The sequence below is a fragment of the Leguminivora glycinivorella genome, chromosome 1 (assembly GCF_023078275.1).
Source record: "Leguminivora glycinivorella isolate SPB_JAAS2020 chromosome 1, LegGlyc_1.1, whole genome shotgun sequence".
NCBI classification, from domain to species: domain Eukaryota; kingdom Metazoa; phylum Arthropoda; class Insecta; order Lepidoptera; family Tortricidae; genus Leguminivora; species Leguminivora glycinivorella.
The window spans coordinates 20,170,676-20,189,272 of record NC_062971.1 but is presented as its reverse complement, the minus strand read 5'-3'; the positions used below and the strand labels follow the sequence as shown (position 1 = coordinate 20,189,272).

Here is an 18,597-nt window from a genome sequence, read left to right as displayed (position 1 = left end):
CACAGAAATACGAATAAAAGTGTAGCTAATTTTGCAATTTGTAACTTGCTTACTGTCTCTGGTATCCGGAGAATATCAAATTCAACATATATGTAACACTATAAGGCATTAAACTAGTTAAGAGATTAGTAGTAAGTTGGTACTTGTCAATGAAACTCGTTATCAAGATTATTCACTCGAGTGAACCCAGGACGGGAAGCTAGTCACTGACTCGCCTGTCAGTATTTCACATCTGTTTATGTGTCTTAAGGAGTGTGTAGAATGAGTGGAACGAATGGTAAGCCTAGAGATTAAGGTGGATTTATTTCTTTGTATTTAGTAGATATGTTCTAGCTGGAAAGTTACCAGTACCATCGTCCATCACAGACAGGCTCTAACTTACCGCTATAATCCAGATTTCATATTTTTTGGTTTCACTGAAAAGAAATTAGTATAAGTAAGTAAGCATATGACAAAATTTAAGTTTCATAAACTAAAAATGTTGGGATTCTGCATAGCTACATAGCTATTAAACTTATGGCAGAATGATATAGCTGTTAGCTACATATTGTTTATAATAGAAAATAATTAGGTAATAATCAAATAAATGTATGATATCACTGACCTAAAGTCAACAATGTGTCAATGTAGTAAAAAAGGCAGGTCCGTTACTTTTTATTGTATGAAAGACTATTGCGTCCTACGTAACCTACTTGCATTTTGAATCGGTCAATGTGCAAGTACCTTTGTTCAGAGCGTGCGCGGTGAGCGATTTGACGCCTCGGGCGCGCTTCTGTAGATCGTGACCGGGCAGCCGCACGCGCAGGCTTGGAGGTTATTTAAAGGGTCCTTGTCTTCGGCACCCCACGAGATGGTGGCGGACTAAATACAAAATTAGTTGGCGGCGTTTGCTCAACGATTAACCCTGATAGAAAAAAAAATAACCTGTTGATAATACTTTAAAGTATATCTAAACTTCGTTCGAGACAATAAATGATCCCAAAAAATGTTTTACCTCAAAAATATTTAAAACAAAAGAAAAATTTTGTTAATATAATAATAATAGGTATTAGGTATTTGATCAAGTTTTAGGACTGTTCCCGAGATAAAACTCTCAATGAAAAAAGTTCTAGAGAAATGCAGAGAGTGCGGCACCAGTAAGATGACAATGATACTTACATTTTTTAAAGAATATAGGTTTTTTTATTAACGGCTATTAATCAAACTATTTTGATTTCCACAAATCTTTGAACCAAATATTTTTGAAATTTACCCATTATCCAATCACTCTAGAGCTAGAGATGATCAATGTAGTCCAATTTGGGTCAATATAATCATACTATCTGTCAGTCGCGTTAAACGAATCGAACTTATTGATTTACAATATCGGTTATACAATCCGATAAAGAATGAAAAATTTTACTCTCTCTGGTTCCGTTGACGTTTATATACGAAAAAGAGCATAGTTTTGACTCAGTATTGAGTTATTAGTTCTATTAATTTTTTAAACATCCTAGGCAGCCATATTTTCGTCATGGATCTTTGAATTACTCATGGTTCCAATAAGTATCACTGCAAACAGCTTTTAAGATTGCTGTTCAATGTTCTAAAATGTAAATGCTCATAAGCTATTATATTCATGTACTTATAATAAGCACCAAAAATTGCAACTATTTGCTTATTCTAACTTTCTTTTAAGGTTTTCTTTCTGAGAGTCTCCAAAAACATTTAATTGGTAAGATACTCGTTATACGGCAGTACGTCTCAATAACCGCTCGATCCAAAACAAGAACGTTTTTTAGCTCCAGATTCACGATTGACGTCAATTAATTTTGATAGGCCCATTTGGGAGATTGATTAAAAGTCGATTGCTCGTTGAATTCGTATCGATTGTTCGCATTGTGCTTCAGTCGAAAGTGGACTACTGAGCCACTTTTTATCACGTAGCGTTTTTGCGTTAATTACTTTTCAAAATTGACTTAAAACCCTTCATTTACTTAGAACATCACATGACCTATTCATCATCATCCTCCTTGCGTTATCCCGGCTTTTGCCACGGCTCATGGGAGCCTCATCATCACATGACCTATTATAAGATATAAATAAGGATTACCAATAAAAAATAACTTACATTGATAGTCAACATTAAGAAATGTATGGCATACACGAAGAAATTGTAGGGTATACCTTAATAAATTTAACGGCTAAAGAAATAAACAAAAATTCAGAAGAAACGATTATTGCTTGTTGTTCTGTAAGAAATCAGTCCACATAAGGAAAAGCAAAATTACCAGTAGGACCACCAAAGACGTTTGTTACGTGCCGGAATAAATGTAATTACGATTTTAGTCTGCAAGCTTGTTTTTATCGAAATCGCAATATGAAATTTATCCAGATGGTTATGGATATGGTTACGGGGTAAATGAAGAAGGATAAGGTATTTTTTTTAAACAATACAACGCCTTTGGATATACATAATATAATAAAAATGGGATCCATTTAAGGGCATATTCGGTATAGTGTTCTGTCTATAAAAAATTGGAAGAAAAGATTTGACGCCATTTTTTTTAATATAGGGCATTTTCATCCAAGGAGGCTATACAAAAACCGAATAATTTGTGTGTACACTTTTTCTTCTACTTTGTCCTAAAAAGGTCACGATACCGAATATACCCCTTGGGTTATGTGCATGTTAGGACCTCATACTCTCGTCATATATTTGAATTATCTCTGCCTGTATAAATGATATCCCATATTATACTAAAACGGTATTTTTTTCAACATTAGGACATAACCCTTCGTCTGAGTCATTGAAACAAAAAGCTGACATGTCCCAGACTCCTGCGCATCCGGCCGACTAACGGTACCGAGATTTATGGGAGCTCGTCTTCGAAAATACTGGTTTAGAAAGGGTTTTTGCTGTGAATAAATTTCCATTTCACTTTCAAGGTTATTTACAGCAATGCAAGTCTCAAATATTTTTCACTCATCAATTATTTTTTAATAAACACGTACACACTATTTTGTATCAATACATGTCAATTTTGTCAATAATCTACATTTACATTGCAATACTTAATAATAAAACTTATTCTAAACACAAATCATTTCTTACAATTAACCTAGTAAATCTTACAACTAAATATCAGCTAACACAAACAAACATTAATAAAAAAACTATATATCAACAACTTCCCCCAATTCATTCGCCTGCGGGAAACCCCCCAAATTTGTTGTCAATAGATAGAAGTACAACTATCAGACCTATTCCCTGGCCCCGTAGCCGAATGGCATTTCTCCGACGCCAAACGAAAGCGATACGCCGCTGGCTCTGTCGCGCCAATACGCAAGCGCGATAGAGATAGATATCTACTAGCGCTTCGTTTCGTGAGCGTTTCGTGAGCGATTGTGCCATTCGGCTAGCCACCCTGTAGTCTTACCGCGTAGTTTTACCAGTTGAACCATTGGGAATTTTCTTGCCAATAGACGCGACTACTATTTTGACGGAGCCCCGCTGCGACGGGGCTCCTATTTCTAGATTGTTTGCCCTTCGGGCATCTATATAATAGGTACCTAACAAACTTAACCTACCTATTGCCTAGCCCTTACTATCAGTAAGTCTATTGGGAAGAAAATTCCCAGTGGTTTAACTGGTAAAACTACGCGGTAAGACTAGAGGGAATGGCCTAACTATCACATGAGAGCTATCATGCTGTCATAATATATGGTATGATAAATTTTTCGTCACCATTGTTTATATGATTTTGAATTATTTTTTTAGTTTCACAATGCCTTGGTTTTTACTGAATAAATAAATATCAATTTTTTGTACCTAATGGCCAGGAACCTATAGGTACTCATACAACTAATTGTTCTCGTTATTAGGCGAGGGCACCAAATAATAAAAGTAAAGAATCATCTATAATTAAATCATAATTTTAATCGTGTGATATACACATAATCGTGACCTGACTTTTATTAACTATGTGAATTCTTTATTCTAATGTGATGCAAACAGCCATCTCATATATTACAAATCTACTGGCGTGTTAAGTATTAGTGTAGATTTACATTTTTATAACTTTTTAACATATTTAACTATATGGTAGCAATAATTGATTCTGTTTTGATTCACCATTTTGTATCAATATGAATAATTTATAATAAATATGTGATTAAAAGATTAATATAGACATTTAACGCTGGCATATTAGTAAACAATAATAATGAATGGTCTAAAATTCACAAATATTTTACAGAATAAGTTTAAATGAATAATATCAAAGTTAATTCAATAAATATTTAATTATGGAGTTTCAGGGACGTATTGAATATATACTCTGATTTGAATGAACTGAACTTAATAAGAATTTCAAATTACAAAATTAAAAAACATTACGAAACGTACCTATATCTGTAAAAAAAATTAAAACAATTATGAACGGGGTATTTGCATATCAATGTTGGAGCAAAATGTAAATAGGTAACAATTAATAAAAAAAATATATTTATAAGCGTTATTACAGGATATAATTTAGGGACCAATACTGGTTATAATTGAGCTTTTAATTTGTCGAGATTATTAACTGTAACATGGTCTAAGATAAGGCACTGAATCATACGAACTTGCTCATATTTGTCGTAATTTTCACGTCATTACGTATAACCCCAGCGCGGCGGTTACTTGAAAGGTAGCTGACGGCATAGAATAATATTCGAAACGGCATAGACGTGCCAAATAAATTTACAATAAACTGTTTTTTTACTTTGTTTAACTTATGTATTAACATTATTGTTATTCATAACTCTACAGATACGATATTGAACAGCAAACAAATTAAATTTACGTTAATATCAAAATTACAGGTACGAAACAGAATACTTAATTATATAAATAAATAATTTTATGAAAGCACTAGTTTGATTCTGCTCACGTCTCCTGAATAATCTATATTGTTAAGTTTGTAGCTTGAATTGGACAAATTATCATATCACTTTGAAACCATGTCAACAACTGACTTTCTGTACCAGAGAACTAGATAATTATTTCCGTATATCTCAGATTGTACGTTTGGTCTAAAAAAAACATCTTAAATAAAATTTAAATGAATAAGAATATGCCTAGTTTCAAACAAAGAATCTCAAGAAATATATATACTTTTTACCGCTTCTGTGCTTAAAAATGTACTCTTAACCTATTAAGCAAATTAATGCAATTTACATCGTGTTATGATAATGTAGTTATGCATATTGCACTAAGGCAATTTCACCATTAATGCACTGTGATACGAAAACCATTACGCTTAATAGAAACGCGAATTATTATCGCTTAAGATCTAGTAGATAGCGCTTAAGTTCAAAAAGGATGTATATTTCATGGAAGTTAGACTGATAAAGCCTCTGAATTGCCAGAGATATGAGCGAAAAATTAGCTCTCATGTTTATATCATTAGCTGTATATGTAAGTATTCAAGTGTGGGGAAATGTAGCACAAGAACTACTCGATTATTTTGTGTAAGTACCTAACCGGTACAATAAGGTATCTTTGCACTTAGTAAAAAAAGTAAAAAATACGACTGTCATGTTAAAAATAATAATATGACTGGCTGTAAAAAAAAACCAACAAGCTCAATATTATTTTTATAATAGGTACATATATACATATATGGGTATCTTAGTTATTTCTATCAATCGCTCTTCCGTATTAGCGCTGTGTTGTTGTTGTTGCGTTCACTACCTAGTGTATTCTTGGTAGGGTCAGGTGTTGTGATAAGCAAATTAGACGTAACTACTTCGAAAATTTAAAGAGTAATTATGTACTGCAAAAAGTTGTACCTACGTTAACATGGAAATCCGTATACGCAACCGGTGGCCATATGTATTTTACACCACCGAAGCAGGGTTTTTTTTGCATTTATGTTAACTAATATTTAGGTAATTTTACCCAAATTATCATAAACTCTTATAGCAAAATAACGAACGGTACTTTATAGTAGTGATCATAATGATGCCCCCAAGTTTTTTTTACGTCTTATAGCCTCCGTACGCCCAGCGTCCTATACATAGTTAATGCTCAAATTAACTTTTTGTCAATAGTATCCAATTCCAACTTGCAAGTTGCGAAACCTGGTCATCAGAAGCATAGGTAGCAAACCCAAGTTCTTCTTAAAACTGTATTAATTGTTCCCAGGTCCGCCATCGATTTGGACTATTTGACGAAGTGTGTACTTCGGGAGGCGTACAGGTCCGGCATTGCAATTGGGTTCGATTTCTGCGAGTCTCCGAGAATTATGGACCACAAGTAAGTTTAAACATTAGTATCATATATTTGGTTGCTAATATTACCTACATGTTACCAGACAATTTCTCAGAATATAACGTACCCACATAAATAATATCTTCAACATGTACGTATTTAGAGTAGATTTTGTTTGTTACAATTTAGACTGTCCCTATTCAACCCGGTTCGCGGTACTGTAAAAGTGTATAGTTGTTCAAAATACCATTAAATGCACTTACGTGTGTAATGTTCTTCAATTTAAAATATTGTTATGTCCTGTTGTTTGTTTATGTTGATAGTTACGATAATAGTATTTTATGCAACAGGCGTTTAAAGGAGGTCAAAAAAGACGAGTGGCGTGGGTAACAATTTGAGGCGAAGCCGAAACGAGTATTTTTTGAGTCAGTTAAACACCGTTGCATACAATAGTTTTTCTACGACCATGCACTTAGTTTTTAATAGTTTTCTTGAACAACTTCCGTGAAATTCACTCTGTTTCCTGTATTTTGACGTTTGCTAAAGGTTTGCACTGTCAGCTCAGCTGCCCAAAGCCTTCCCGCGCACGCGCTCAATATCGTTATAACAATTCGTTGCCATGGTTACGGAGCCAAACAATGGGTTTTCAGTTTTTTCGATACTGCGCGCATGCGCGGAAAGCCGGCGGACGCTGGCTTTGGGGAATAGACTTTTATGTAGGGTTTTTAAGATCTATGCACGACCCTGTAAATGACGAATAACAGTTCGGGAGTAGAAAAATATCTTTAAATAATGTTTGTCACTCAGGTAAACCTAGTCTGCACAAAAGTCAAAGGCGAACCTGTGTACGAAGCAGTGAAGCCAATATCACCCCACACAGAGCTGGTGGTCTATTATCTACCTGAAAGACCTGAGGAGCTGTTCTTTGTGAGGATGAGGAATAACCTTTACAGACAAACAATGGATTCCATTCTAGAAGGTAAGAGTAATTTACAAACCATCAACTTACTCGTATCTGAAAATATAAACGTTATAACCAGACTGAACATACAAGGTGTTATTTTATTAGTTGCAAAAATAATAAATATGTTTTTGGTATGAACTTGGTAGCTATTAAGAAACTAAAATCCTCCATGGGTGTAGACTTGTACATACACCGTGTTTTTTTTGTTTTCCGTTAAATTCGACACGTTGTTAGGTTCAATATCAGGAACCATCAGCCTGTATATAAATTTCAGTTAAATTTGCAAAAAAAAATTCATCATTTTCATAGGTACATAATAAATGCATTTATTACTGTGAGAGACCCTTAAGAATAACATTCAAGTTAGTGTCAAGTGATTGACGGTACATTTCAAAACAAATAACATCAGGAATTGGTAAAGGCTGTGACACACACGTGTTCAACAATCATCTTTATTTTTTTAATCACTCGATAACCGCAAGAGTTAAGAAAATTTTCTTAGAAAAAATAATTGTATTTGATGTAATGAATCTTCCCTTAAAGTTAACGGAACCTGATAAAAACAGGGTGTTTATTGTAGAAAATAAAATAAAGCCGCAGTTAAGTTTGCAAAATTTCTATGCAGGAGAGTCAAAATGCAAAAACACGTATGTCCAAATTTTAATATCTGTTTATCAGCACTTTAAGAATTAATATGTAAAACACACCCTGTTGGAATGGAACGTACAGAAAGAAACTTTACGCTAAATAATGACTTACGTTCCTCGAATATTTGAACGCACGACTTTCCTTTAATTGCCATCGATATACTCATTGAATACTTTTTAGGGTTCCGTAGTCAACTAGGAACCCTTATAGTTTCGCCATGTCTGTCTGTCCGTCCGTCCGTCCGTCCGTCCGCGGATAATCTCAGTAACCGTTAGCACTAGAAAGCTGAAATTTGGTACCAATATGTATATCAATCACGCCAACAAAGTGCAAAAATAAAAAGTGGAAAAAAATGTTTCGTTAGGGCACCCCCCCTACATGTAAAGTGGGGGCTGATATTTTTTTTCATTCCAACCCCAACGTGTGATATATCGTTGGATAGGTATTAAAAAATGAATAAGGGTTTACTAATATCGTTTTTTGATAATATTTATAGTTTCGGAAATAATCGCTCCTAAAGGAAAAAAAAGTGCGTCCCCCCCCCTCTAACTTTTGAACCATATGTTTAAAAAATATGAAAAAAAACACAAAAGTAGAACTTTATGAATACTTTCTAGGAAAATTGTTTTGAACTTGATAGGTTCAGTAGTTTTTGAGAAAAATACGGAAAACTACGGAACCCTACACTGAGCGTGGCCCGACACGCTCTTGGCCGGTTTTTTATATCTACATCCGTTCATGCCGACAGCTGCAGAGTTATCAATATGGTCGCGATCCGATCGGCAAACGAAGCCGCAATGCGTTATCGATTCATATGTAACTAAACTGGTCTTAAAGAGTATAAAGATTCTGTTTTTATTTCGTGAGATACCTAGTTTTGGAATTGTTCGGTACACTTTGAAATGCCTTTTACTTTTTAATACCAGAAATAGCGCGCATCTCTGATATCATTATTATTTTACGCCGATTATGATGCAACTTTATCATGAAAAGATTGCTATTTTACTGGCTTTGCTATTTGGTATACGATACGTGAAAATGTATGTGCACGATTCGAACTTCTAGAAAACTAGGTATGTAGGTACTTACGTCAAACATGGAGAGACAATAATCGTATGTATTCGGATATATCAGTAGATAGCGGATTCCCGGTAGCGATTTACATAAAAGAAAAAGCCTTTTTGGATGTTTTTTTAAATATTTAATAACTAAAATATTTAATTTTTTTTTTTTTTTTTCAATTTAAAACCATCATAATGTATGCCCAATATTCACAAAAGCATTCAAAAAGCGTTTTTCTTTTATGTTCCGATACATTTTTTTTGTGTGTAGAAAAAATAATAAATTATGACAGTCATATCCATATTAATATTTAAATCTCTACTTGGAATCGGCTCTCAGTGACAAAACTGACGTTTAGTCAAACAAAAAAGGGCACTTTTGACACTAGCAAAATCCATCATCATCAATATCGTATCTAGATTTAATATTTGACGTATCTATCTCAAAATCCCTACTGAAAAAGAAGGCATGAATCTAATCAAGAAGAAACCGCTGTCTACTAAATTAAGTAAAAACACATAAATCACGTTGACACACAGATATCGCCATTTCACTGGCTGCTTAAGTGCGATAAAAAAGCAATCACGACCGTCGACTACCGAACCGGCGCGGGCGCTGCGGAATGTCCTTTGATGTGCCGTTGTTAGGGCGGGCTCCAACAGAAGCGGAGCGGAGATCAGAACAACGACTTGAAAAAGTTATTAGCTGAATGCTCGATTATGTAATAATCATAACCTCTTTAAACAATATAAATGATGGGAGTTATAAAATTATTTACTACAATATTTTGGCATAATTATGTAATTCCCTAAGTCACTGCGATATAAAATTTTGATGAAATAAAGGTGGGCTCCACTTTCTAAGTAAGTAGCTGTTATATTTTTGACAAAGAATTCTTAAATATGATAACTATTTGGTATACTTAATTTTCTTTTTTCAATTACAATTTATTATTTCTACAATGTTATGTGGCACAAGAGTTTTTTCTCATAGTTCTCTGCCGTGCCAGAAATTGGCTAGTAGACAATGCCTTAGGGACTCAATCCGCTTTTTGTACTTGTAAAGTTTTATTTTGTGCAACAAAGGTTGAAAAAGTAAATAGTTCAGATACTTCAGATGGTGTTCCAAGGAATCTTAATTTTTTTTTATTAATACATTCGCTCCGCTTATTCTTACGCTCGTAAACAGACGCTGCTTTATACATATATCTGTTAATGGTATACGATCCTGGCTAGATCCTCAGTAAACCTGCACTGTGTATCCGTTTGGGGACTACTACGTACTATCTGAGTAGGACAGGATTTTCATAATCAATTTAAGAAGTACAAAACACATTTACTTATAGTCTATTTTTTAACCCGTCTGTCTGTCTGTTTGTCTGTTTGTCTGTCTGTCTGTGTGTCTGTGTGTGTGTGTGTGTGTCTGTGGCATCGTAGCTCCCTAACGGATGAACCGATTTCGATTTAGTTTTTTTGTTTGAAAGCTCAGTTAGTCGGGAGTGTTCTTAGCCATGTTTCATAAAAATCGGTCCACTATGTCGCGGTCGGGAATTTTTTCAAAATTTTTATTTTATGGTTAGGTTATTCATTGAACCATTTTCTAAGACACTGTCCCTAGCATACGGAACTATAGCACAGAATTTACTCAATACCGTCACAACCGTCAAAAATCGATAAGCGGCTGATCTAAATAATGATCCTCACGTGTACAGCATCAAATTGATTGTTGGACATTAGTTATAATTGTTTAAAAACCTTCATTAGAATATTGATCCAATCAAGTGAAATTTTAATTAACCAATTTCACGAACAACCGTAACGTAGTTAAGGAAGTCTAGACAATTTATGTTTATTGCCCGCCTTAAAATCAAACCATCAGTTTTGATTCTGATGTGAAAAATTATTCGTTCTGAACTTTTGTTCCTAAAGTCTGCATTTATAATCCGCGGCCTTGGTACAAAGTTATCTGGTGAGATTGCCTATAAATCTCCATAGCTTTAATACAGTGTCGCAGATGCTGTGGATTAATTAGTTGCCGCGTTCTACTTGAAATCTACATTTATATCTTTAACATTTGCGCTACATGTACTCGGTTTTCTATATGTATTTTAAGATCTCGGATAGCACTTGCAGCGGCTAACAGACAGATGGCATTGATAGCATCTCTAGTTAGCCGTCAATGCATTTTGCTTACTATCTGCAGATTGATTTAAAGTCAATACCGTACTCATTTTATACAGTCTCCTTGTAACCATATTTTCATTAGGAACGGTACGACGAAATTCTAGAAGGCTAACTAATCTGTAAAAAAATCTTGTTTATAATTATATTCCCATTAAAGTACCCTTATAATTCTCTGGCATTCCTTCAAGTTTTCCTTTTTTATTGTACTTTCTTAGTACGGCTTGAAACGTTAATGTTTTCTTTCAGATTCGCCATTAGACCTCTCAACGTCGCTTCTATCGAGAGTACTATTACCAATCTCACCACCCTCGGGTCCTGATGATGAGCATAAGTCAGTTTCTGGTGATTCCCTAACATCGTCATCCGCCGGCTCATCCAGTGAACTACTAGACATGACACCGAAAGTCCAAAGAAAACCTGCAAAGTCTGAAAGAGCACTACTGCCTTGTGAAGTGTGCGGGAAAGCATTTGATAGACCTTCATTATTAAAAAGACATATGAGAACACATACAGGTATGAATTGTATTTTTCTTTTGATCATAACATTTTCTTATCTCTAAACAATGGATTAGTATACATTGTTTGTTACTTTTCAGGTGAAAAGCCACATGTATGTATGGTATGCAATAAAGGGTTCAGCACTTCAAGCAGTCTTAACACTCATAGAAGAATACATTCAGGAGAGAAGCCGCATCAGTGCCAGCATTGTGGAAAGAGATTCACAGCTAGTTCAAACTTGTATTATCATCGAATGACACACATAAAGGTAAGATTGATAATACTTTGTTATGATATATAATAGTTACTTAATTACCTAGTGTAGAAATATAATAAATTTGCCAAATCTTTTTCGTCACAACTGGCCTGAGGACAATAGCCATTTTGAGATTATGGGAGCAGACCAATTCAATGAGAGTAAATATAGGTTGACTGACTGGACGCCGTCCTGCATGAAGTAAACGCTAGCGAAAGCTTGCGTGAATCTGCTCAAAATCAGCTACAATGGCGTGCTCTTGTTTTTCTCCTCATTTTAGATCATCGCGCGAACTAAGTTTAGTTTGTTCGTCCTTGTTAAAGACTGGTAATGTATTGAGTTTGTAGTGTTATCAGTTTTTGATACATAATTTGGTCACCCATTATATTTTTCACTTAAATATCATATCAAAGAGACCACAAGACTTGCGTGGCCGAGCGCGGCGAGGCGGAAAAGTCATGTGTCTTAGACCAGCGTGGGAGCGACCTGCAGGAGGGATACGTTTTCAAAACAATTATAAGAGTTTTCACGCTATAAGTCTTATTGATTTATTAATTGATGAATACTACAGCAATGTTTTAATGGTCAATTTGCTATAATTACTTGTTTTATTATTTCAAGTCCTATATGTGCAAAGTTAAAAAGTTCCATTCCTGGTCGTGTTGATTTCGTTACCTCTTATATGTATACAAACCTACGTAAGGACTTGATAAGTAGTTAAAAGTATTCGCGATAAAAGGAGTAATTAAAGTACCTATAGAACGTACATCATCGTGTAATTACTGCGTACCTACCGATATTATGTCCTTTTCAATAACATCCTAGTAGCTACCGTCTTGCTTCATCGCGGAAATTATCCACACTTTACAGAACGATATAAAAAACGGGTTATCCTTGATACAAAGACAATAGACTACCATTAAAGTTTTTTCTTCTGATAATTCACATACTAAGCGTATCCTTTTTCATGTCACTGTAAGGTACTGCAATTGGTTTTTTTATGTGCCAACCTGTAGTTACTAACCACTTGCACCATTGTTTGTTGAATATTATAGCTGAGGGTCTATCGATGATGAAATGATTAATATATTTACAGGGAAGTGTATTTTTCACGTGATATAGTTTTATTATTGTACTGTAAGTGGAGGATACATAATTAAATTAAAAAACATTAATCTTTTTATAAAATCCTTTATGATTAGTATAAAATTAGTGACGATGATTTATCGTAAAGTGCTATATTACTGGTCGGCAAAGATGCATTATACGGTGATGTTACCGTGCTCGCTTCCCATAACGCCCCACCTGAGTTTTTACTTTAACTATGACCTCATGTTGAGGCGACTTAAGAAAATCACACAAGTGCACACGGTCAGTGAGCACAGGGGTGGCACAACGCTTTTCTTTGGTTTAATATCTTACAATATTTACGACTTTTTTTGATATAGGGAAGATAGAAGTTAAGTATGAAGAAATCCAGCATTAAATTTTGTTATTTAAATGGCACATAATAGATAAAATGATTTTTTTTATATAGTTATGCGTTAAATAGGAAATTCAAAACGATTGCCAGTACCTACGCGTACGTAGTGTATTTCCTCGACTTATACCTCTATGTCCATATTTTTACACAGTTGCGTAATCGCTTACACTAGTATAGTAAAAAAATTTCGACTGTCATTAATATTTACTAGGTTTATGCCGAGCAAATAGTCAATACACTAAAACATACATAACATAACATACAATCACGCCCGTGTCTGATAAAGAGGTAGGCATACCACATGAAACTACTCAAGTTTCAGTGCCACTCTTGGCCAATAAGGGATTAAAAGGAAAAAAAAAATATATAAGTCAAAATCTAGCTCCTCCTAGTTCTCAAGATGTTTTTTTTTTTAATCCTACCATCTTGAAAACCCTAGCTCGCCAACCCTCAAGACGCACCTGTGGTCACAGGCAGTTATAGTTAAGGCGTTCAAGGGCCAATAAATTACCGGGTCAGGTCATCGTGGGAACACCCCTGCGCAGGAGACCGTGGCGAGATTGTTCGTAATAGGTTCATTTGATTTTGTATGCTATACTTATCATGGATCAGGTTGTTCAAGCGTGTTACGCGTTTGGTTTTGAGGTATAAGTTGTTTGTTTTGTTTTTTTTTTTTAAGATTTGGATAAAGATCGTTTCAAATAATTTAATTATTTTTTATTCTAGAGTTCTGAAAGTATAGGTGCTAGCTGTTGTTGACGTAGTAATTTCGGCGTTTCCTGGAATATTCCCTATGTAGCGAATGTAAAATAAAGGGTTATCCACATGTGAATGCTGTGGTTGCGGCACCACAAGTTATGGTGCTTATCTTTCTAGGGTGAAATCTTTCCTGTCAAAAAATGATTCTAGGACTAGGTACAAACATTTTTATATACATATTGTAATACTGCAGCTGTATTTACAACTCACTCGTATCCTTTAGTAAATTTCTCAAATTTTATTTTTGAAAAATATGGGCTGTCAGCATCAATACTGTTCATGTTAAATACATACCAACACCGCATAGTTGTTAATGAGGTTCAGAAAAGGGGACGGACTGAAAATCAACGTTGCGCCGTCAATTTGTAACAAAATGGCTGCGCAGCATAACATGCTGAGCCCGTTCCTTTTGACGTGCATGCTAATTGTCTATTTTATTTTTTAATATTTTTGTGTAAATGTTCAGTTTTTATTTGTGTGTCAATAAATGTTTTCTTATTCTTATTCTTATTCTGTTCCAAATCAGAGTCGTTTCCATATCACTCCCATTGTATTTAGAGTAATAATTCCATACAGCATTAAAAAACGGTAGCATCTCATATAGCAGTTCACACACGGTCGTGTGAAGCCACGGTCTGCTGGCCCCGTCTTCGGTATCGTCTTGGCCGATACGGTTCCTTGGCCAGTCGTGGGAACGTGAATTTGGCCGTTGTGTTGGCAAACGTTTGGAGATTCATTTGGACAAAATTATTTTGACATGAGTATTTTTTTTGTTTATTTATTTTTATTTATATCCTCTCCAGTCCTCGTGTACAATTTTTTGTATATACTTACTCAAAAATCTATTTTGAACTTTTGTGTTACTTTATGGCACTATTCGCTTAACTCAAGGCTAGGCTGTCAACTGTCAAATTCTATATAAAATAGTTGGTTAACCTCGGGTTAACCCTCCATATATTTTTGTTGGTGCAAGTGGCATAAGTGGTGCTAAGGGTTCTAAATTCAATATAAAACAATTGCTCCCGAGCCCTATTTAGGAGGACTGAATAAACACCGTATAATCTGTTTTTAAATTCGTAAAATACGGTGTGGGGTGGTCTGGCAAACTGTCTCTTCCAAATTCACAATTTCGACCCCTAAAGCCCCGTATTCATGATTGCACTGAAACTTGAGCAATACCATTTTAGCCGCCTACTCTTTTTGGGTATATAGATGTGAGTTTATAACGTTTAATGTATGCCCTAATGTGTGTTTTTGGCCTACAGGTCAATTCAAATTTTTGGCTTAATTTTTAACCTCTTTGTGGTGTGTGCATTCGATTAAATGCCAAAATATATTCCTCACGGAGCTCGTCTTGTCATTGTAATATTATCGTCCCATTCTGTCCTTACTCAGCATTACAATAAAAGGGCGCATACAATAGGCCAGCTGATTGATAGGCCTCCGCGCTTAAGGATCTTTTGAGCTGTCCGCGAATTACGTTGCCCGCTGCGGCACTATCATTGTGCGATAGCCTGATATGTGTGCACGGCTCACAATAGACATTACTGGTCGAGCTTGTGTAGGATCTGCATAACACTTTAAAAAAATGAAAAAGGTTTCAATTATTAGGTTATCCAATAAGAAAACAACTGAATGTTTGCCCTCTATACTTACATACAAGTATAATTTTACCTGTATCAGGAGAAACGAACGGCAAACCGAGAACAGCTAGTATATTAATATATTTTCACCTCACAAGCTCAGAAAGGACTTTTTTATTCTTTATAATCAGATAGCAAAATCCCATTTTATCCACAAGAGTGCAAAGAATATTTGAAATCCGAACGTGTCATTAGTTACTTTTTTAAATATAATTTCTTGTAAAGGCATCTCCCAGACAGGACAATTTTGTCCCTGTGCTTAAATTGTCTTAACAAATCATATGATGCGAACGTAAAAATAATTTCATATCGAATTGTATCCGACTAAAAACATAAAATTCAAACAATTTTATGACATAATTTTACCATAAGATAAGACACTTGAAATCGTACAAGAAATTGTATTTTTGACTCTTCCATTGTACTTATTCAGAACGCACCTTAAGTAACATTGCAATCTCAAAACGCGTGAAACGGAACGCACCCAAATAGATTTTTCTTCTTGATTCTTAATTTGAAACTTTTGTGGTGTCGGTCGATGCTTCGTGGAAATTATAATAAACGCAAATTGACATATTTCTGTGCAATTATGTTCCAGTTGTTTTTATTGCGTGTTTCCTCGCTTTAGTGAGGTGAAAAGTACACACGGGATGTAAAGTTATTTTAACTCGTGTGTATTGCAACACTCTCTACGCTCAGGATTCTATTTTTGAACTACTCGCTTCGCTTATGATTCTATTTTCGAACCACTCGCTTCACTCGTGGTTCAACCATAGAATCCATTCGCTCGCTCGTAGTTCAACCCTAGAATCCATTCGCTAGTTCGTATTGCAATTCCACACTCGGTTAAAATACAACTTTTCTCCCTTGTATAACAAATAACTATTATTTTAACAAACATTAAAAACGTAACCAGCCATTTTGTGTCATTAAAAATAAATGAAATGTTTTATTAATTAAATCAACATGTTAGCAGAAATTAAAGAAAAGTGCTTGAATGAAACCCCCTAAATTAAACGTGGGCTCCTTTTGCTGACGGTAACCCTACTCACATAGTGATAGCTCGTTAAGGCTCCCTACTTCTTGACGCGAATGAGCATTGTTTCTCTATCAAGCTTTGTCTTTGGAACTTTCTAAAAAAGATGAATTTAATATGGGCAGTTTTATTATAATTATTATTTATTACGTAAGCATAGCTTGTTCTGAACCTACATACGTATAATCAGGTTTAATTTAACAGTTGCCTTCTTTCTGATACATAGTATGCTTATTCGGTTGAACTATTATCTAACTGTTCATTAATTTTTGGGTCAGAATCCTGTATTTCTAGGGTCAGTTGCAGATGTCCGAGAACTCGGCCTATCTTCCCTCACTCACTTGACACTTTTCTACTCGTTAGTTTGTTTGTTGTCACTGTCCGTCTGTCTATCTGTCCCGGCACTTGGTAGCCACAATTGCTGATCACACAAAGCGTTACGGGAAGGATTTAAATTTTAAGCGAGTAGCGGAAACACAATGCATAATTTATCGTGGTAAACAATGTACTGATTAATTTAAAATAGTTTTATGACTTATATGCTACCCATATCCTCAGTTAAAACTAGTTTTGGCTAGGCATCGGCATATCACATTTTCACAGTACCTTTTGACTACAAACAGAAGTATAAGAAAATGAAATGGTACCTACACCTTTTAGTTAGGTAAGTTTAGTTTTTTAGAGACGCATTATCGTATTATTAATTTTATTGTAAATAAAATTAGCAATCAGTATAAACTAGTAAGAAATATGAAGTACCTAATACCTATGAGACTTATGTTTTAATTTTAAAGTCATATGATTTGACGAAGGAGATGAAAACAATAAAACAAATAGCCAGCCAGTATTATTTTTATTAAGTAGGTGATTAGTTCGTGTAGTAAACCAAGTTTGTCAGTATAGTCTTTGATGATTTGTCTGTAAAAACAGTAATTTCTAAACCGCTACTCGTACTATTCTTAGACCGCCCAGTAAAGTAACGAGGAGGCACGAAGATTGGTAGTTGTTTCAAATCAGAATCCGATTTGCGTTTGTCAACGTGTTTGGTGGTTGGCACTTTTCATTGGATAAATTGCACGAGATTTGTTCTTATGGAAAATATATGCTTCCGCCTTCAGTTGCTTAACTTACAAGGAGGCAACAAAAAGCTATACGCATATTTTAGCTGTTATTTTTCTGAAATTCTTAAATTTCAATGCGTCAAAATTAAAAAAAAGTAAATTATCTCCAATCATGTTTGACGTTAACCCATTAAAATAGAATTTTCGTAAGCATAAACATATACTTACGAGTCTCCACCCGTCCGTTTCAAAATGACCCTTTACGACGTACGTCATATTCAAAGGATTATTTTTTGTACAATATAAAAGTCCCAGGTTTATAGCCATATTGCCTCCATAATCTCATTAAAAGTGTATTGCCGTGAAGGGAAAGGTTGTGTTATAAGGCAATATGTAGGTATACTTGAGCCGTTTTAGGACTGGGGTGGCGGTATATGGGACCGGTGTAGCGGCGCCTGAGCAAGTGGGCATGTTCCCATGCACCTGCCTTGTATGGGGGTTAAAAAATGGAATCGCCGCAACGGCTTTTTAGATTGCTAGTCGCTGCTCAATGGAGTTTTTTTTTTGTGAATTAAACGTATCACTTTGTGACAGGTGACAAAGTTTTGAGATTACAGGGACTGCATTATAATTTCTAATGTTGTGGCATCACTTTAGCTAACATTGTCTGATTGGTAAGATCTAAGGATGCGTTTACATCCGATAATATTATTAACGGAAACAAAGAGTTGATTTATGCGAGAGTACGCATAGGGTATTTCTACCTATT

At 35.0% G+C, this 18,597-nt stretch overlaps 1 protein-coding gene across 1 annotated transcript in view; it reads left to right on the top strand.

The window, feature by feature from the left end:
* The window catches only part of LOC125226116 (zinc finger protein 177-like), a 77,883-nt gene that overhangs the window by 45,992 nt on the left and 13,294 nt on the right, over positions 1–18,597 (top strand). The window contains exons 2-5 of the mRNA XM_048129985.1: positions 6,170–6,280; positions 7,043–7,214; positions 11,339–11,605; positions 11,689–11,858. Coding sequence (XP_047985942.1) covers positions 6,170–6,280; positions 7,043–7,214; positions 11,339–11,605; positions 11,689–11,858 — 720 coding nt within the window. The remainder of the gene's footprint in view (positions 1–6,169; positions 6,281–7,042; positions 7,215–11,338; positions 11,606–11,688; positions 11,859–18,597) is intronic.